Source organism: Zootoca vivipara, chromosome 1, assembly GCF_963506605.1.
Source record: "Zootoca vivipara chromosome 1, rZooViv1.1, whole genome shotgun sequence".
NCBI classification, from domain to species: domain Eukaryota; kingdom Metazoa; phylum Chordata; class Lepidosauria; order Squamata; family Lacertidae; genus Zootoca; species Zootoca vivipara.
In genome coordinates, this window is record NC_083276.1 from 91,434,163 (window position 1) to 91,455,215 (window position 21,053).

At 41.3% G+C, this 21,053-nt stretch overlaps 1 protein-coding gene across 3 annotated transcripts in view; it reads left to right on the plus strand.

The window, feature by feature from the left end:
* Nucleotides 1–21,053, plus strand: part of PDIA5 (protein disulfide isomerase family A member 5) — a 169,522-nt gene that overhangs the window by 129,518 nt on the left and 18,951 nt on the right. For all 3 annotated transcript variants that reach the window (XM_035129030.2, XM_060276208.1, XM_035129052.2), the window contains 3 exons: nt 236–399; nt 2,489–2,619; nt 17,177–17,247. In XM_035129030.2, the coding sequence (XP_034984921.2) occupies nt 236–399; nt 2,489–2,619; nt 17,177–17,247 (366 nt within the window). The remainder of the gene's footprint in view (nt 1–235; nt 400–2,488; nt 2,620–17,176; nt 17,248–21,053) is intronic.

The window sequence follows — 21,053 nt, forward strand, 5'->3', positions numbered from 1 at the left end:
GCATAAGGATTTACCCTTAAAGTAAAAAAACATTATTTGTCTTAACAAAACTGATTAAACCGTTCTGCTGTTGGTGGTGATAGAAAGGTTCAAGTACGCCTTTCTATGTATGCTTTGCATTTCCTTTATAAAACCCATTCTGGGCTCTGAATGACTGGCCTACGAATTCTTAGTCTCCTTCCTAAGCTTTACAACCAGTGATGTATAGTTACAGGTATTGCTTTTTATATTGCAGAGACCAGGTGTCCTGGCAGCTGTAGATGCTACTGTCAACAAAGCTGTAGCAGAAAGGTTTCATATATCAGGATTTCCAACACTCAAGTACTTCCAGGATGGAGAAGAGAAATATACTTTGCCACACCTACGAACAAAGAGTAAAATTGTTGAATGGCTCCAAAAGTAAGTGGTAGGCACCAAAGATTTATCAAGATTAACAACTAGCCACAGATGGCTAGTTTTTAAAGATGTTTAAAAAGAAGTTTTTAGCAGCTCCATCTCTTTCTATTTAAGTCTTTTATTTAAAACGTCCCAATTCAAACTGTGGTGAAACTCTTGAGAGAGCAGACATTTGGGGACTTTTCAGATGAGGCTTGCCCTGCCTATCAACATAATTTTTCAGAAGCTCGTATTATTAAATCGCTCATATGCTTAAAACAAAAAACGTCACCCTTTGTATGGAGTTTGTCATTGTCTGTCATGTCAAAAATTAGACAATTAAAAAAAACTTGGGGTCAAAGTCCTACACTGGCTACAGGGCTGCTTCCACACTGCTGGTTTGGAAGACTGGAAACATTATATTTGAAGCAACCCAGTACCTTGTGTTTGACTGTGCAGCTACCAAAGAGGAAAAAATTGTCTTCCTTTTTTTTTTTTACAAGGGACTGTTAAGTGAATTTGTAAAGTTTGGCGGCAGCAGCAGGTAAACACTGTTGCGTGTGCTTTTTGTTTCGTTTTGCACCTAGATAAATATTTGCTGTTCGGGGAAATAACATATTTTGCCCCAAACCCTAAAAGGCCCACCACTTTGATGGATGTAGAAAAATGTGTTAAGCCTAAGCTAAATGCATATTGAAAACTGTGTAATTCCAAGAGGCAGGACTTACTGGTGGTGGCATTCTTGTTGATGGTTACAGAGCTTATTCATTATGAAAGCTGCCAATTAGCCAAGGGCAAATTGCATCATTTTGAATCAAATGGTAAATTCATGAGTTGAAAACTCATGTACTGCTGCATACAGGGAAAAATACAAAAGTGTCCTTTGGAGAGAGGGTGTGTGAATTCTTAATAGTTTGTAGGGAAAAAGTTTAAATTTGCCAGGTTGGCATTAAGGGTGCATAAAAAGACCCCTTTTAGTGTTTTGAAAACCACTTGGCAGTGCTGGATTTCAAACTATATAATTGGGATACATGTGCCTTGAGGCATATACCCGCTACTTTTTGAGCATCTGAGTTTTAATTAACAGTATTTTGCACTTTTATTATCTGTGGTTCTTGAAAGATCATTATAGTAAGTTTAATTAATTTAGCTTCACTATGGCTTTATGAAAGCGCTTCAGCTATACATACCTTAAATACTAATACAGTGAATAGTGAGAGTCTCTCCAACTAGACATGGTTCCCACAGGATGTCTTATCTGTCACAGAGCTACAATTCAGTGGCTTCAAGGAACTAAGTTGCTCTTGGTGTAGGAAACATGTTTAACTCTGGATATCAGGCTCTAATGGTAGCACGGTGTCTGAACCCACCAAGCTGTGGTTAATCTTAACTACGCTTTTTTGAATCATAATAGGTAGTTTGAAGTTAATTTTTTATTGGGTTTGGATAAAATGACAAGCTGATGATGATTGAAAATGTAGGGCAAAGCTTCTGATCTTCTCCTTTGCACCCAAATGGGAAAAGGAAAAGAGAGTACAAATTCCAAGGCTTCCTGTCAATCATTTCAACCCTGATAAATCATGGTATATCATGATGTCTGAATCAGTTCTAAGTAAACGAGACAGGTAACTTTTTAAATAGGGACACGGGTGGCGCTGTGGGTTAAACCACAGAGCCTAGGGCTTGCCGATCAGAAGGTCGGCGGTTTGAATCCCTGCGACGGGGTGAGCTCCCGTTGCTCGGTCCCTGCTCCTGCCAACCTAGCAGTTCAAAAGCATGTCAAAGTGCAAGTAGATAAATATGTACCACTCCGGCGGGAAGGTAAACGGTGTTTCCGTGCGCTGCTCTGGTTCGCCAGAAGCGGCTTAGTCATGCTGGCCACATGACTAAGCTGTACGCCGGCTCCCTTGGCCAATAAAGCGAGATGAGCGCCACAACCGCAGAGTCGTCTGTGACTGGACCTTATAGACAGTGGTCCCTATACCTTTACCTTTAACTTTTTAAATAAAACATTTAATTTGACAAAGTTCTGCCAAAGAAGGCTTTGGCATTTTGTGTCTATTCTTACCAGTAAAAAATAGAAAGCTAAAACATTATTTTATTCAATCTTCAGTCCACAGGCACCTCCTCCACCTGAACCAACTTGGGAAGAAAGGCAAACAAGTGTAATCCATCTAGCAGGAGAAGACTTCAGGGAATCTCTGAAGAAAAAGAAACATGCCCTTGTGATGTTCTATGCTCCATGTGAGTCGGTGTTTATCTGAATTGCCTCTAATCATGCAAATACATAGAGTGCAGCAGAAAGCGTAATAACTTTTCAGTGCTTTTACACCAAACTAGACATGAGTGCATTCTGAGAAATATTGGTCCATTGTTCATTTAAATGATGAGTTTTAGATATACTCAGAAATGCATCTCAATTCTCTGCCAATTTGGCCCTCACGATATTGATTGGGCTAGCACTGCAGGGGAGCCAACAGTGTTGGAAAGGTAGGTCCAACATCAGAACTGTCTCCCTGACATTAGAGAGCGCTCCTCGATACAACCTGTGGCCTCTAGGTTGCTCTCTTCAGAGTGTAGCCTTTGTTTGTTTGAAAGAAAAATAAGAAACTGCAGGTAACAAGCCTATTCTGTACCAATATGAGCCACTCTGTAGCTGAGAAGAGCATATTGGTGTCCTGAACATTCAGTATAATGACTTTAGCTTTTATGTAGAAATATGCTGAACTTCAAAATTCCTAAATGAATGTTACGGCAATGCTACCAAGCAGCTGAAATTCTAACGCTGCCTTTTAGAAACAATGAAGAGCATAATCCACAATCTGGTTAAGCCCAAATGCTTGCTTAAGACAGCCTTGTAGTTTTAATAACTTCAGAAGGTTTTGCTGGCTGTGTTCCATGTATGTTAGTTCCGTAGTGCCCTGAATTGCACAAACACGCCGATGGTCATGTATGCAACTTTCCCCCTGAAAATTATTTATCCAGTACATTTACTCATAACACTCTTCTGTCCTTCCTCAGTTCTAGCAGGAAGGACCATTTTGAGGAAAGTGTGTCATGGTCTTCAGTGTCACTCTACACCACATGTTTAAAGCACATAGCTTCCCCCAAAGAATCATAGGAACTGTTGCTTAACGTTTCTGGGAATGATCCTCAGTGAGGGGTAAACTACAGTTCCCATAATTATTTGAGGGAAGACATATGGTTTAACTGTCTGGCATGAACATGACAATGAATTTTGAGATGAGTTGTCCTAATTCAGAACTGTAAAGTGCGCTGCAGTTGCTTGGATGTGTTTCTTAAAACCTTTGAGATAAAAACTCCACTATGGATCCTAATTTAGTAATGGAAATACCTTTAATTTGTTGCTATGATGAATCCTATAACTAATATATTTACACCTGCTGTAATATTATCATTTCCTGTGCTCAAGAGGCTCCGAGACAGGTTTTATTTCAGAAAAATGTACGAGTGCATGTGGTACCTTTGATATATAATGCACTCATATACACACAGCCTCTTCTTAATCAAGCACTGTAGGGTGTAACTACTGAATATTTCAAATCTCTGCTTGCAGTGAGATACTTATTAGGGAAACCGAACAAGGACAAATCATCATGTAGTGAGACGGTTCTCTTTCTCCACTGGTAATGTGCCTTCTGTTAAATTTGATAGATTATCTTTGTTTATCACTTTCTCAATCACGGAGCCTCTCAGGGTTTTTATGCTTACCAATTACCACTAACTTGCTTATTTTAGTGCAGAAGGAGAACGACTAAGATGGCCCAGCAAATAATTTTCTTTTCCTATTCAGAGCTGTATCCCAGGTCAGTGAAGCTCCTCAGCCAAGGCCACCGTACTGTGTTCAATAAAGAGTTGCAAACGCCTTGCGTGATTAGGGTTTGTTTTTTGATCTGCTTGAACTCATTGATGCTTTCTAAGGCCTTCAGTTTAATTAGGCGAATAGTTGGTGCAGGTATAATTGCATCTCGCAAATCTCCACAAATACGGTAGTTGCTGAAATGTATAGCATCTTTCTTTGAGATCTCATGGAAGATCCCAATGGCTACTTAGTAAAACTGCACCTTCCCATTCTGTCACTTTAGGAACTCCTACGATTGTCTATTATTCCCCATTTCAGACACAGGGAAATGAAATAGAAAACCTTCTGAAATTGGATGCTAAGTAGAGAAATAGATTACCCATAGCATAAAGGGTGAAAAAGGTGACATGGATTACAAAGTAGGATAGACTAGGGCTCTTACTACTGTATGTGTGTCTCATGATGATAATGATAAAGAATAATCCTATATAATAAAGTCCAAGTTGTCCCTGCATCCAAGTTGTCCCGTGTGTCCCTGGGGTACTGCGCATGTACCCCAGAGACACAGGGATTGGACAGCAGAGACTGGTCGCACACACACGCGCGCTCTCCCCCCCCACCTACCGTTTCCCTGCAGCTGCCAACCGCCGCTCCTGGCTGGACTGAGCGTTGGCGGGGAGGGGAAGCGCGCACGTGTGTGCGTCCAGCGAGGACAGGTCTCCTTCCTGTCGCCTCCCGTTTGAGCTGGTAGTGGCGCTCCTGCTGACGGGGCAGCCGGTCACCCCCGCCGAACCCTCCCAGTCCCCGGGCTCCGGCTCCTGCTGCTGCGGCTCCGGCGGCCAGGCTTTCCCCGTCGTCATCGTAGGCGAAGCCCGCGACGAAGCGCACTATGGCTGAGGGAGGCGGCTAGGCCCAGGCGCCGGACTCCGCCTCCCCTCGCGCCTTCCCCTCGCGCGCTCGACGGAGGAGCCCGTAAGAGGAGCGGTGAGGCCACGGCCTTCCCTCCCTCTCTGTGCTCAGCTGCAGGGCACGACGGGATAGCGAGTTTGTTTACTTGCGTTCCTGGCGCGCCCCGCGGCAGAGCGCGCGCGAGAGAGAGAGAAAGAGAGAAAGAGAGAGTGCTCCCTCTCACATATCCTCTAGCGCCCGTTTTCTAAACGGGCTGAACAACACTAGTTGTGTAATATAACTGGCCCACTGTCAAATTTCTTCTCTGTTTCCCTTTGCAATGCCTTTTCTGCGTTTGGCTTTTTCATAGTACTTGAAATTTTAACTGCTAGCTGCGCCCATGCCTAAAACCACAGGGCAATTTATCTGCATTCATCAGAGTGCAGTCCGTTTCTCAGTGAGAACTTGCACTTCACTACCCCTTGTGTGCTTCAACTGGCATTGGCCAGTTGGTGCTTAATCCATGTAAATCAGAAGACTTGTTGCGCCTGCACAAAAGAGCCCAGGATACATATACCATCATTAACATCTAATCCAATGCAGCATCAGAAAGCATGTGTTGTTGTTGTGTTGTTGTTGTTGTTTTAGAAAAAACAATATTCATTAAATTTTCCATTTTAACAATCCAGTTAAAACCACATTAAAACATTCCAAATTATGATACAATGAAAAAAGCCAAATATTCAATGCCAAATTATATATCTTTTGAGTGACTTCCCATGTCCTGAAGTTCATGTGTTGTGTTGTTCTGGTGCACTATCATTCATTACATTCTTGATGCAGGCAGGTGCTCCTGTTCAAATATGAGATAGGAAGCTGGATAGCTCCCCTTTTCTCACACAATGCTAAACCATGGTTTAACTTTGCTTGCATGGGCAGCAGTGAATCTTGGGCTCATGTTCTCCCCTCTGACATGGCTGTGAGGAAGTGATTGGAAGCTTTCACTTCCAGTTTTTAAATGGCCAGAATTCCTCATTGCATTTGAACTCATAGGATGAAACAGTGTTTATGATCCTAATTTATTAACAAACCATGGTTTGAACTGACCAGCGTTCCCCCAAGTTCTGATGAAATAAGTAATTTTTGTTAGTAGAATATTGGAAGTGAAAGCCATAAGATAAGAGGGGAGGGAGGCATGCATTCATTTGCAACAGACCACATAAGAGCAGCTTTGCTGGATCAGACTAAAAGCCCACCTAACCTAGCACCTTGTTATCACAGTGGCCAATCAGATGCTGATGGGAAGCATGAAAAAATGACCAGAAAAAAGCAGCGCACTCCCATTTGTGACTCCTAGCATCTAGTATATTATTATTATTATTATTATTATTTAGAAAGAGATACTGTCTCCAACAGGGGCCCAACTCTTATTAGTAAGCATGAATCACTGCAACTTTCTTAGAAAAATAAAAAAATTCCTTCAGTAGCACCTTAAAGACCAACTAAGTTTATATTTTGGTATGAGCTTTCGTGTGCATGCACACTTCTTCAGAAAAGTGTTTTCTTAGAAAAGTTAGACTGGCTCCCTCCTTGCTGTCCTTCTGCTGACTGTGAACACTTCCTTATTCCAATAGGCCTTTTATTGTAATTATTGGTATGTTTTAAACAGATTTTATATATGTATATAATTTTAATTCTATGTTTAATAGTATTTTAATTATTGATTTTCCCCATGTTTTTAGCAGTTCTTGTTTTTATCTGTAAGCTGCCTTGAGGCGGGGAATAAATAAATTAATAATAATAACCGTAAGAGTAATATAGGTTTCGTTTTACTTTTAAGTTTTGTTGTCAGGTTAAAAACTGCATGAAAAGGGTTTCAGTTAGTTACTTGACTATCAAATGAGACAAAAATTTTGTTTTTAAAGAACTGTCAGATATTATATATAATTATGTACCAGCCTTTCCACATGCTACTTTAAACATAATTAAACCATAGTTTGAAGGTGAATTGTGCAGCCTTCTGGCTCACACTGCTGAAATCACAGGCACTTCACTTCTCCCTTGCTCCTCCTGCTACTATGGTTGCAAACCTTGGTTATAGCTCAGGGTATGTTGGGAGAGGAACAAGCCATAACTCTGGTTTGAATAAAACACTAAGCCAGACCATAATTTAGCACCCAGTGCAGCAGGAGCAGGGGATGAGCAAAGCACCTACAGTTCTGTAGCACTGTGCAACAGCATATTCATTCACCTTTAAATCATGGATTAGCTCAGTTGTGGTTTGTGACATACGAACCAAGCCATTGACTAGATGCAAGGGAGAGCAGCAAAGCTTCTACACTGTTAATAGCTCTGAGGAAGGGAGAACTCTAAAAGCATCCTCTTCTCCTTACAAGGATAAGAAAAGCTGCACCTCTTTAATTCTTCCTTTTATTTAAGGACAGGGTAAGCAGGGAATCAAAGGTCCGTATAGTTAAAGCTATGGTTTTCCCAGTAGTGATGTATGGAAGTGAGAGCTGGACCATGAAGAAGGCTGATCGCCGAAGAATTGATGCTTTTGAATTGTGGTGCTGGAGGAGACTCTTGAGAGTCCCATGGACTGCAAGAAGATCAAACCTATCCATTCTTAAGGAAATCAGCCCTGAGTGCTCCCTGGAAGGACAGATTGTGAAGCTGAGGCTCCAATACTTTGGCCACCTCATGAGAAGAGAAGACTCCCTAGAAAAGACCCTGATGTTGGGAAAGATTGAGGGCACTAGGAGAAGGGGACGACAGAGGACGAGATGGTTGGACAGTGTTCTCGAAGCTACGAACATGAGTTTGACCAAACTGCGGGAGGCAGTGCAAGACAGGAGTGCCTGGCGTGCTATGGTCCATGGGGTCACGAAGAGTCGGACACGACTAAACGACTAAACAACAACAACAAAAGCAGGGAATCCTGTAAGCAGGAGTCATTAGCAGTAGTCCAGGGTTGGGGAGCCTATGGCTCACCATATGTTTTTGGACTGTAACTCCCATCACCCCTGGTCACTGGACATGCTAGCAGGGCCTGTGGGGAGATGGACTCCAAAAACATCTGGGGAATCACAGGTTTCCCATCTCTGCTCTACTCCAATTACAATAATATTATATTATAGTTGACTTTCCCTAGATTTATTTTTTTTAAGCCAAGGAACAAAAGTGCTTTCTGTTAGTAGAAAGAAGAAAGAAACAAGAAGACAAAAGTTTGCCTTTCATCCAAATGCTGCATAAGGATGGCAATTGCCAATATTAGTAACTTTTTCAATGGCTTCAATTTGCAGACCTCTACAGGGTGCATGGAATTGATGTTTCATGTAGATGATTTGCAGCACAAAGCTGATATCCAGTTCACTTTATTAATCATAAGAGAAAATTTCAGTTAACTTGAAATAATGATATTTGGCTTCTGAAACCCCTTTAAGAGGATAATTGCAGCCGTGATCTATGAGCACTAGATGGAGGGCACCAGAACCTACCCCTTTTACTCCCCTTCTGTTGGCTGCATTTGTATTGAACCAATTAATGCTAAACAACTGCTGTGTTTGTTCCTGAGATAATGATTATCTTTCCCTGCTTTTCAGAAAGCTTTCTTTTTCCAAATTACAAAATTGGACATGTTAAGATATGAATGTTCTGCTTTTTGTTACCTTTCATAGACTCCCTGGAGGGTGTCAGAATTCTGTGATGGGGTGTTGTCAGCAGAATAATGTGCCTCAGGTTTTTAAAATGATTGTTTCTTTATGTAATTTTCTTGCTGCTTTAAAGGTACACCTTGGTACCATTGCGAAGGAGCTGTCATGTGCCTCAATATAAGTCCCATTCAGATGCTCTTGGGGCAACTTTCTTCGACTGATAGCTTTTTTTCCTATCCCAAAGTACTCTGAGGCTACCTCAGCTCCTGGCAACCAGAAGCTCCTGGCCAGCCATGGAAATAACAATCACTGGGGGAGCTTGTAGCCACGACTGCTGCAGCAAACAGCTGTGCACACCTTTGGGAGGCAGAGACACGAGAGGGCATCAGAACAGGGAGGGAAGGAAAGAGGGACAGAGGCCAGTGTTGCCTGCAGCACCCCAGCTATCATTCAAGGCACCCCAGGGTGCCACGGTACACTGGTTGAAAACCACTGGTCTAACCAGATCAGTAGCTGTGTATGGGCCTTTGTATGGACTACTTGGTTCACACCAAAAGTTATGCGTTTGGTGGAGCTGGAGGGACACATCCAGTTGGAGTGCCTGCTCACTATCTCATCCAAGGCAGAGTCAATTGTAGATGCATCTGCCTATAGTTTGTTTCTTTGGATATTGGTGATGGGGCAGAATTTGCTTTCAGTGACATTTGGTTTGTCCTTAATGGAGCAAACACATCTGGAGAGCATGAGGTTGGTAAAAGTTGGTAGACTTTTTCTTTCATTACAGATGGACCCATGAAATGATTTCCTGCTAGTATAGTCACTATTTAATCCTCGTTCTTCTTGCTCGCATGTATTAATTAGTACTTGGGGAGCTGCCCTTGAAAATACTTGTTTCAACATTACTCCTACTCCAAAAGTTATGAGTCAGTTTAATAGACTTGAACACACTAGCAAGGCAAGAAGTGTGGCTAGAAAGCAACTGTGACACTAAAACCTAAAGATAAATTTGTCAGGTTTTGCACTCATAAAACCTTTAAGTTCTTGTACAACAGGATTTTTTGCTTTAAATATTTAATAACCTTAAAATGCTGCATGTGATTTAATTACTTAAAAGGAGATTACCTTTAGTATGCACCTACGCCAGCTTTGAAATATATGAATTCCTTTCTTTGGCAGACAGTTTAGATTCAGCAGTGGAAGGGACACCATTTACCCCTGAATGATTCACTTCTCCATTAACATGTTCCTGCTGCCAGATAATTATCAGGCCACTAGATTTTAAAAGTGTTGGGTTTCAGCATATTGATACAAATTCTGATTCATGGTTGTGGGTACAAAGCCCTAGTGACTAACCTTAAATAATGTGGGGTTTGAGGCTTGCTCACAAAAGCATATTGCTTCCATGACAATACCTGCCTTTAATGTCATCATTATAGAGCAGAATTTAGTTCCACCTAGAACCTTAGAGCTGGGGGCAGCCCAAAATGTTTCAGCACTAGAAGCAAAATGCCCCCTGCCACCCCCATGATGGAGGGAGCATGAGGGGCTGCCGGGGGGTAGGGGTGGGCTTACTTCCTGAAACTGCCTTCCTGCTCAGCAGCAAAGCACCTTTCACTGACTTGGCAAGAGGAGAGGTGTTCCACAGAGCTTTGTCACCAGTCGCTCTCCACCTCTGGGGGCTATGGAGACTGGCAGCAGCTGGGTGGCAGAATACTGTCCCACACAATTTTGAGGTCCCTGCTCCATAGAGTAAAGGGAAGTGTTCCCCCCCCCCAAAAAAAAATCATGCTTGACTCAGGAGAATATCAAATGGGATTTTGGAAAATGCACCAATACTGCAAAGCCCAGTTATTGCACAATAAATATATTTAAAATTTGAAATTTCATTTTTTAAAAAAACCACCAAATCTCAACCAGCTTTATGGAACCAGAATCATAAAATTGGCAAGCTCTTTTATATTTATTCATGTATATTCTTTGATGAAAATAATGATTTTTTTCTATTTAAATGTTTGAGGTAAAGTTGAGTAATATAGAATATAGAGAGCCTTAACAGTACATCTCCTAGGTTGTAGATTCTCAACCTTCAAATATATATTTATTGTTTGCTGTGATATTCTTGTCCTCTTGTGGCAGACATGTATATTACTGGTAGACATGTCTAATATACATAATATTTTTTAATGTCTACCAGCAAAGTACACATATATATTACAAAATCAGTGAAATGAATGCTCTTTGGCTCAAGCACCTATTAGCTCTTGTAAACACTTAGACTAGCAGGTAGATGCTTAATGATTTACTGTCTCTGAATTAGTCAGACTTTGATGCTCATGCTTGGCTTTTCTCAGAAGAATATCTCTGTAACATTTTAATATAACATCAAGTACAACCTCATTTATGTAAGTCGCTAGGAAGGCATATACAGATGACTGATGATAATGCCCTGCAGTTGGCCATGACTTCCCAAGGGCATCTGGTTAGGAACTGAGAGAACAAAATGCTGGAGTAGCTGAACCTTTGATCCGATCCAGCAGCGTTTTTGTTATGTTCTTAGAATCAATGTGTCCCAATCTACCTTTGGAATTCATCTTGGATGGTTCATGGAAGTGACTCCAATGCAAAGTGGTGCTAAAAAGTTAATTTTAAAAGCTACGTAGGGAACATGGAGCTATGAGTGTGTTCACAGAGGAAGGTCTGGAATCTGGATTGCTGCTGGATCTGCTTCCATTCTTGTAGAGTTTGTACCTGACTGGAAGCAGCTTTGTGAGAAAAACTTTTATAGGTTAGGGACAGCTGCACTTCACTCCTACAGTGAGCAGACAGTGCAGACAATATGGAAATTAAGTGTTTTGTTGCTAACATTACTGTTTGAAGAAGTGTGCATGCACACGAAAGCTCATACCAAAATATAAACTTAGTTGGTCTTTAAGGTGCTACTGAAGGAATTTTTTTATTTTGCTTCGACTCAGACCAACACGGCTACCTACCTGTAACGTGTTTCAAGAGAGTAAATGCAAACATGCCCTAAGCTTCAGAGTAATATTTGTGCATCAGTGTTCTAGAATGCAACAATAAACCTCGGTGTGTGGGGGGGGATACACTGTGGCAAGATAAATTACAGTTGTGTGAGAGGCGAGTGCAGGGAAGCAGCTGGCTATAGCTCTCCTGCCATACCGAACAGTGATTCTTTCGCTACTTGGGAACGATAACAAAAGCATGGCCCTGTCCATTTGCAGAAGCAAGCCTCATCTTCATTGTTCAATGAGATGACTTCACAACATTGTTTGGGTAGACTTGCTATTTGAAAAAATACATCCGTGCATTTAATGTAGCTCCGTTTGTCTGTGGCCGCAGTGTTACCGTGTGCTGTAGGCTGTACTATACAGTAGCAGGAAAAAGGGATCTCAGCTGTGGGATGCCATCTTCTCACTGCAAGTGGGGTATGCAACCTGTTGGTATGCAGACTAATCTTTTGAAGTATGGTCCTTCTTATCTATTTTTTTTTCTTAGCAATTTGCACAACATAGGTTTCTTTTACTCCCATCTGCTTCCTGTTCAGAGAGTATTATTGGTTTCAAAAGGCACTTCCTTTTGCCTCCTTTTAAACCCTTGTACTGTACTCTTCCTTTTTTGATGTTTTTGGTTGGCCTTCTTAAAATATGCAAACCATCTGTGCTTTTATATACTGATCATAAACAGCCCCTACTCCAGATTTGTACTTCTTAAATTCGTCCTTCAGCCTATAATTAATCATCTTCCATGTAAATTTTAAACCTGTCATTTTAATGAGGGGAGCCTCTCTTGGCTATATCAAATCCAGTTGTCTGGTGCTTACTGCAAACCAGCCATGAACATTGCTAGTGTACCACACAGGGCCCTGCCCTTGAAACTTACATGAAAGTCTTCATAATATCCAGGCCTCCTTTATGTCAATGTTTATCTCAAGCCAAATGGGCGCTCCAGATGTTCCCTTCTTTATAGTTAAGATTTTTCTATCATACGTAGTCTATAATTCTGTCCAAAAATGTAGTTTTTTACATGTTTTCATTTCTTGTACTGTTAATTTTAATGATTAATTTTAACTGTTTTTATTGATAATTTAAATATTTATTGTAAACTGTTTAGATGTTTTACTACAATAAAGAGATATATAAATGTTAAATTAAACAAAAGGGGTGGCTCTGATTGCCTGCTCCCACAAGCAACTGGATACCTGCATTGTACATGTTCTGAAGTCTTCCAAGCTATCTTTAAAGACAACCCCGTAGTTGGGCACATTACTTGTAGAGTAGAAGCAGGATTTGAGTTTATTAGTAGATCTCTTGAGTGATTTGTAATAGATTGACAAGGGCTTTCAACTCCCTGCCCATCAGTAGCAACACAAAAGGGTTTCTTCTCTTCCACTCTGGTTGCTGAAAGAAAGGCTTGTGGGGAAACCAGGAGTAGATTTTTGTGTAGAAGGATTTATGAGTTTGTTCTGAAACTGATCACAAATTCCTGGGCTGAGCATGTGCTTAGCCAAGTGGTTGTATGGTATTTTGTACCTTGCTCTGGTTGGTGAATCTCAGGGTTCAAGCTCCCCCCCCCCCAAATTAGGTCCCACAAGCATGGCCTGTGCACTCCTGTTACAGATAATAATAATAATAATAATAATAATAATAATAATAATAATAATTTATTTGTACCCCACCCATCCAGCTGGGTTTCCTCAGCCACTCTGGGCAGCTTCCAACAAAGATTAAAATACAATAATTCATCAGATATTAAAAACTTCCCTAAACAGGGCTGCCTTCAGAGCATTTCTCTTTTGAAAATTAAAATCTTTGCAAATATATTAATAGATTAAAAATGTGATAGTGGGTGTGAGATGGGTGGGGAGAAAATGAGGATGGTGAAAATTTAATGCCTAATGCTTTTTTCAGCCTGCCTGTGTTTTAAATAGAATGAAAGACTGAATTGGGTTTTATCCATTTTTCTGCACTTGGCAACCCTTGTAAGTTGTAACAGATGAAGTTCTACTGTTCCATTCAATGAGCTTCTTCCCATATCTTTTTTTCTGATGACTTTTTAATTCCTTGAGAATTCAACACAGGATTCACATCTGTTCTGTTTGGAGAGAGGTCAAAAGCCCAGTAAAAATGCCCCATTGGGCTTAGAAGTTGTGTGGTACATAAAAATTCATATGTTGACATTTTGACTTCACATTCAGATGATGTGGTAAAGTGGAAAAATACCTTTGGCTAAAGGTATACTTATTGTAATGATAGAGCCTGTAGCACTTGAATAAATTAGCACAGTTTTAACATAGGGGAAGAAAAGGGTGTAGCATTGCAGAAGTGGCTGTAAAAAGGTGATTGTTGTGTATGAAACAATGGCTGGAGACATGTTTTTTTCTCCATTTCAAGAAAGTTGAAGGTGGCATGGTATAAGAATGTATATTTATTCTATTCTTAGCTCTGGTAAACATGCTTCATTCTCAAAAATCTGCAATAGTTGTTCTATGGGATTAAAAAAGTGCATCTAGCATCCTTCCTTTGACTTTCCTAGAATCTATTGTCTGTCACCAGCCTTAGTCATCCATTCTACATTATAGAGACAGCTCCTCCAAAATGTTTGTCTGTCGCTAGGAAAACAGAAACAAATTATTGTTGTCTGAACTTCTGTTCATAGTTATTTTGAATCAATGTCATCTTTTGGAGATGTCTGTGATGAATCGGAATATTGCACAGTGTGGAACACATAGCAGGTAAACATGGTAGGATCATCAAGCAATTCTACTCATCGATTGGTATTGGATTTTCAGATCGGATTTTCAGTAAGATGTTCAGAGAATCTCACAATAGCAAAACACCTAGCAGTTGATTTTTTGTGCATTATAATGAGCAAGTTGCTTCTTTAAATGTTATTCTTCTAGTGAGCATGGTTGTAATGTGCTTTGCTTCATAATACACCATGAGGCCTAAACAGTTAAAACCTATGAAGATTATTTCTAAATGAATATTTCTGAAGCATTATTAAGTAGCCTGAACTAGCGTAATAGTTCCTCTCGCCATATGAAAGCTAGCTTATGGTTAAGCCTTTGTGCCCAGGAGCCTGTAAATTTAATTTGTGGCATGTCACCTCATACAAACAAGGAAAACATCCCTTTTCAGATCAAATGGTATACGTACTGAAAACCTAGAGGTGGTAAAATTTTGGTATTTTTGAATGCTCCCTGGTTCCTCTGACGTGAGTGTTTTACATGGAAGAGCATTCAGGAACACAGTCCATCATTTCTGGCTGCAAGTGATAAAGTATCAAATTCTACCACCTCAAGTCTACATACCAGAGCTCATAGAATGGCTCTGTCAGTTGAGCATCCAATTTTCTGCTATATATTTTAATGTGCAAAAGAGCCCTTTTCCCTTTGGCTAATCTGTGAAGCAGCTTTCTGGCAGTCTAGCCTGCTTCCTAGACTACTGCCCAAGGATTCAGGGGTTTTGCTGTTTAGGTTCCAACGTCTAAGCATGGATAGAGACTCACTTCAGCTGTCATTTTCCTTTAGTATGTGACTTCTGAGAGAAGTTCTGTCAATTCATGCTTGTTTCACCTCCTTTAGTATATTAATGCCCTAGCAGAACCATTAAGGAGAGTGAAATGAGGAAACTGAAATAGTGCTGTCTCTTACTGGGTGTCAGTGCACAATTACTGTTCAAAGGGAAGGGCTTTCTCATTCTCTGATAGTTTACGGCTGGAGAAAAGACGAGAAGCCTTTTTTGTGCCACTCATTGTCCATCTGCGAAACTAGTCTCCAAAAACGTAGTCTACTGTTCAGTTTCTGTCTGATCAGGCCTGTTTTGTTCTGTGCTGAAAGAGAGGGGAAGAGTGCCACCTATATGCGCGTGTTGCACAGGTAACAACAGTACAGTAAAAGCAACATTTCACAATCCGCTGCTGTTAAGCTGGGGAGGCACTCAGTTGGGCAGCAAGTTCTTTCATTATAGAGAGGTGGGTCTTAATTGATGTTTGGCTCTTGAGCCAGTTTTAGAGAGTGTATAGAAGCAAAATGAAATAGAAGTGGTGTTTATGTACCTTATGTACCAGACGTTTCACCTTCAGTACACAGAGATCAAGGGCTGCCAGGAGAAGGATGCATTGACAATTGTATAGATCTAGCTGATAGAAACAGGGAGATTTTAGAGCAGCAAAGTAGGAGAAGCTGTAGCAGTGAAAGCTATAGGGAACCTAGTCAAGGAAGGAGAAGCAGTGGCGAGAGGGACAACTGCTGTCTGTCGTCTACTTATGTGAAAGTTGCTTAGAATAAATGTGATACAAAGCCTTTGAATTAACTGGAAATCTAGGAGAGTGGAGAAGAGGGCACAGCCCTCTTTTAAAGAACTACTATTTAGTTTTCTATTCACATTTCTTTTGCACAAAAGCAATGGCTGTGGTTTCATCTTTGTCCAAATTCAAGATAGCTGTGATAAAAACAAAAGGTTGATGATTGCAGAGAAGCTAGGAACAGATGGTCATAAACTCCAGCACATGGGACAAGTACAATAGGACAATGCAATCACCTCCAGTTTAGAAGATATTGCAATGTGGGTAGGAAGATTGCACAGGCATCACTATCTTTCCCAAGGGAAAAGCATGTGCCAAGGGGAAGCATGTGCCAGATTCCCCAAACTTCTCACTTCTTCTATAACAAATGTAATGTACAGTTCATAGGTTGGTGCTGCTAGGCAATGCTGATGAAATAACCCTGGGATATTTCAGTGAATTAAAATGATGTGAAATCACACGCTTGGTGGCTTGTGTTTTGGGCCAGTTTCATACATTTAAGGTAAAGGGACCCCTGACCGTTAGGTCCAGTCGCAAACCTGGGATTGCGGTGCTCATCTCGCTTTACTGGCTGAGGGAGCCAGCGTACAGCTTCCGGGTCATGTGGCCAGCATGACTAAGCCGCTTTCCGGTGAACCAGAGCAGCACACCGAAATGCCATTTACCTTCCCACTGGAGCGGCACCTATTTATCTACTTGTACTTTGACATGCTTTTGAACTGCTAGGTTGGCAGGAGCAGGGACTGAGCAACAGGAGTTCACCCCATTGCGGGGATTCGAATCGCCGACCTTCCGATTGGCAAGCCCTAGGCTCTGTGGTTTAGACCACAGCGCCACCCTGAATGGTAATATCCTTCATGTAGTGGGGTGGAGACCACAGTTCCAGGTATGTGCAAGCTGGGACCATGAAAATATGCCATGTGTGGGTTGTTACCCGTGATCCTTCCACCCCAGTGGAATATTGTAAGTAATGCATGTATGAACACATCACCCAGTGGTGAATCAGATTTGCACACTCCCAAAGCCTTACTTGCCACCATGTGCAGCTAGACTGAATATCTAAGAATATCTAAACTAATTTGATGATTAATGTTGTTTTTCTCTTAATCTGCAGGGTGCCCACACTGTAAAAACTCCATCCCCCATTTCACAACAGCTGCAGAACTATTTAAAGAAGATCGAAAGGTAATCCTGTTTTGGATTGTTTCTAAGGTGTTATGTAGAACATCAAAGCCATCATTTTCTGCTAACAACTTTTAGGCAGGTTTTAAAATGGTGAAATGCTGGGCTTGTGCAGTGACAAAACAACTGAAGAAATTAATTTATCATCTAAAGCGAAGGCAGTAAGCCAGGGGTGGGTAACCTTTGGCCCTCCAGGTGTTGATGGGCTCCAACTTCCATCAGCCCTAGCCAAAATATGCAGTGGTCAGGGATGATGGGAGTTATCATCCAGCAACATCTGGAGGGCCATAGGTTCCCCATCCCTGCAGTAAGTTAACAAATTCCACTCATTTCTCCTAATTTGTTGCTTAAATGTGGTTTGGTTCTTGTTACTCTCCCATGATACACTACTTTTTCTCTTCAATCTCAACTTGAGACATACAGTTCATTTCAAACTCAATGGCCAAGATTCAAAGAACGGAAATATGACACCTGAGAAACTCTGGAGCTTCACTGCCTGCTGTTACTGCAGCTGAACCTGCTGCTGAGAGAGACCACCTGCTTTTTAGTTCTAAGAGTGGGTTGTCCTTATTAATTAGTGGACCTTCCATGGCTTGATGCAGAATTGGCTCAACGTGGACAGGCTTTCTCAGATAACTCTTCAGGATGGGAGGATCTCACTCTTTCCACTCAAAAAACCTCTGTATTCTAACACATAATGCCTTATTCAGTGGCCCTGCTAACTTAAGTTTCGAGAGAGAGGTAAAAGGCATCCAGGCATTCATTTTAGAGCTCAGATAACTGTAGATACCCCTGATCAAGATTGTGGGTGCTCCCCATCCTGATTGAGCAGCTGCTTATACGCCTTCTATTAAGCCCTCTAATTTTAGTTTTTAAGATATCTTTATTGTCATTGTCCCCTTGCGGGAACAACGAAATTACTATTCTTTTACTACCTTATGGGGTAGTGACAACTCTGTTTGCTGATCACGTAACTAGAAGTTTCACTTGAGGCCAGTAAAAGAAACAAAAAACCCCCACTCAGGTAAACTTTGCAAAGAGTTGTTTAAAAGGGCAGGAATTGTTTAAAAGGGACAAAAAAGGTTGCGAGGAAGTACTGTAGCAGGTACACTTTCCTCCCCCAAGACTTTATATTAAATGCAGATTAGATACATAGCATTTTACTACCAGAGATAGGAGCTGAACTAGAGCAGGACTCGTAACTGCAGCCATACAGGCTGAGAGAAGGAACTGGACATCACAGCTTACCCCTTCAGTAGCAAGAAACACAAACAACAAGTTGCAGTGAATCCACTTTTCTCCTAATTTTTATGAGGTTCTTTAGGAGGAGAAAAACTGCTCCCAAGATGCAACTCCCTGTCTATGGGCTGTGCCTCAGAAGGCATGCTTCCTAGTTGTGCTGCGGTGCCAACACCTCCGCACACAAATAATGGTGGGTGGGGTGCACCTGGAAATGATTTCTTCTGCCTGGGGAGTCAAGTGTTAAGTTTATGAACCCAGAGAGAACATTTGCATAGATGGGTGGATGGATTGGACTCCTGTGAAAGGCTCGTTACTGTCTGAGGAGGGGAAGAGAGTGGGAGAAAACAGATTGTGTTAATTGATATCTTGAAAAAAATGAAACATGGCTGACTTACTTTTTAAAGAATATTTTGATTGGCTGGTATTTACTTTGTGGGTCTGCTTCTTGACTAAGATACTGTGGAATGAATAAATGAATAAGGTCCTCAGCTTCCCCCTGACCACGCCATCAGTGCTAAGCAATCCATCTACTGCATCTTTATTAATGAATGAGTGAATCCCTTCCTATGCACCATCTTGAAGCAATTTCTAAAGAAACAAAACAATTTATTTCTTCAAATAAAGCTCATTCTTCAAATGAGATGCTATTCCCCCCATGGCTGCTGTGTGTGTTTGTGTGTGAATACCACAAACTTGGGGAGAGTGAATTATGTGGGTCATTCTCAACCAATGAGATCCCTGTCAGGATGTCTGTGTGCTTAATATCAAAGAATGCTGCTAAACAGATGGGTGAAATTCCACATGCTCAGTCCTTCCGCTGGGTAAAATGTCTGATTGTTCAAAAACTGCTGAAGATTGAGAGAGGGTCTTTTAGCCCTCGAGACGATGATTGATGGATGGAACCCTTATTTCAGCCAGTGGTAGTTAACAGCTAAAGTGCCATGGTATAAAATTTAATGAGGTGGAACCAAAGTTCAAATTGAGAATATTGAGTTTGGTGGGGGTTCCTCAAGGCCAGGCACACAGGAAAAACAGCTTTGTTTTCCCCCCTCTTGACTTTTCAAGGTGGTAGAGATTGATAATTTTGGACTCCTCCTTCAATCATACACAATCCAATTCTGCTGAAGTACTTCTTGTGGTCTGCTAATGTCCTTAATGGATAATTTACAGAGGCTGTAGCACAGCACAGGAATGCAAGTGCTAGATAATTTCTTTGCAACTACCGAACTTCTTTTTTTAACAATTCTTTTGTAAAGTTTACACAAATGTCTCTGTGGACTGGTTGCTCTGCAGTTCACTACAGAGAAAGTGAGCAGGGCTCCAAAATAACTGCTCTAAAACCCAGTAAGGTTTAATTTAAAAGAAGAAGAAGAAAAGGCTAGACTTTCAGTAGCTTGTTTTCTTTGATATTCCATATCTGTGAACTTTTACTCTTCCTGCAGTATTTCAGATGAGGTTGTTTTTTTTTCTATCTGAGGTTTTCCTATTTGTGGTTTCAAATGATAACACCAGGTCAGAACTTTCATATCACTCACACCAGTAGAGAATGCATTTTAGTGGAGGCATTTTGCATAAGGATTATCAAGTGATGTACATGCAATCAATTTCGCTGCTGCAGAAGGCAAGATGGATCCGCCCCCCCCCCCCCCGCTGGATTAGCTGAGAGATCAGCTATCATTTGGCTCTTTCCCTCCCTGAACTGTTTCCATCCAAGCTGATCATTAATAATAATAATAATAATAATAATTTATTATTATTTATACCCCGCCCATCTGGCCGGGTTTCCCCAGCCACTCTGGGCGGCTTCCAACAAAATATTAAAATACAGATTAAGAACTGCTATGTAGCTTTGATAATTTTGCAACATGTCTTCTAAATTGTAATCCTGTGCGGGTGGGGGGTGGGGGACTGTCAGTGTGTACAGCACTTGGCAAATCCATGCTCTTTTTTATAGCAACCAAAAGTTGAATTAGTTCTAAGTGTTCCAAACTCAAGATGCCGTTGTAAAATTATATGCATGTGTTGGCAAAATGCATGTCTTATTCAGGTGCAGAAGAAGCTGGCTCATTAGGGTGAATGGCCACTGCCCTATTCACCTTCATGTACCCTCCAGCAGCTTTCTTTCTTTTCTTTCTTTCTTTCTTTCTTTCTTTCTTTCTTTCTTTCTTTCTTTCTTTCTTTCTTTCTTTTCTTAAAACCAGTCATGGGGTGTCTCTGCCTGCCACTGGCTCTGGCGCCACCTACTACTTGGTTTCCCTGTCTTCAGCTTTACAAGTCCAGTGGGCACCAGCCATCATAGTACAGATCATACGTCATAATACTCTCCAGCGAGACTGAATTAGGTTTGGTTCCCTGAAGTTGGTGGCAACCATGGGTTTGTCACATCCATGATATATATTACACAGCCCCCACAGTCAAGTGTGGGTTGATCTCCTGGAAATCCCCTTGCGCCTTCTACCAGGCCCCTGCAAATCCCAAGACGTCTCGAGGCTCCATGGTTAGCTTGGCCAAGAAGCACTGTGTTTATGACGTATAATACTTAACAGAAATAAAGCAACAGCACAGTC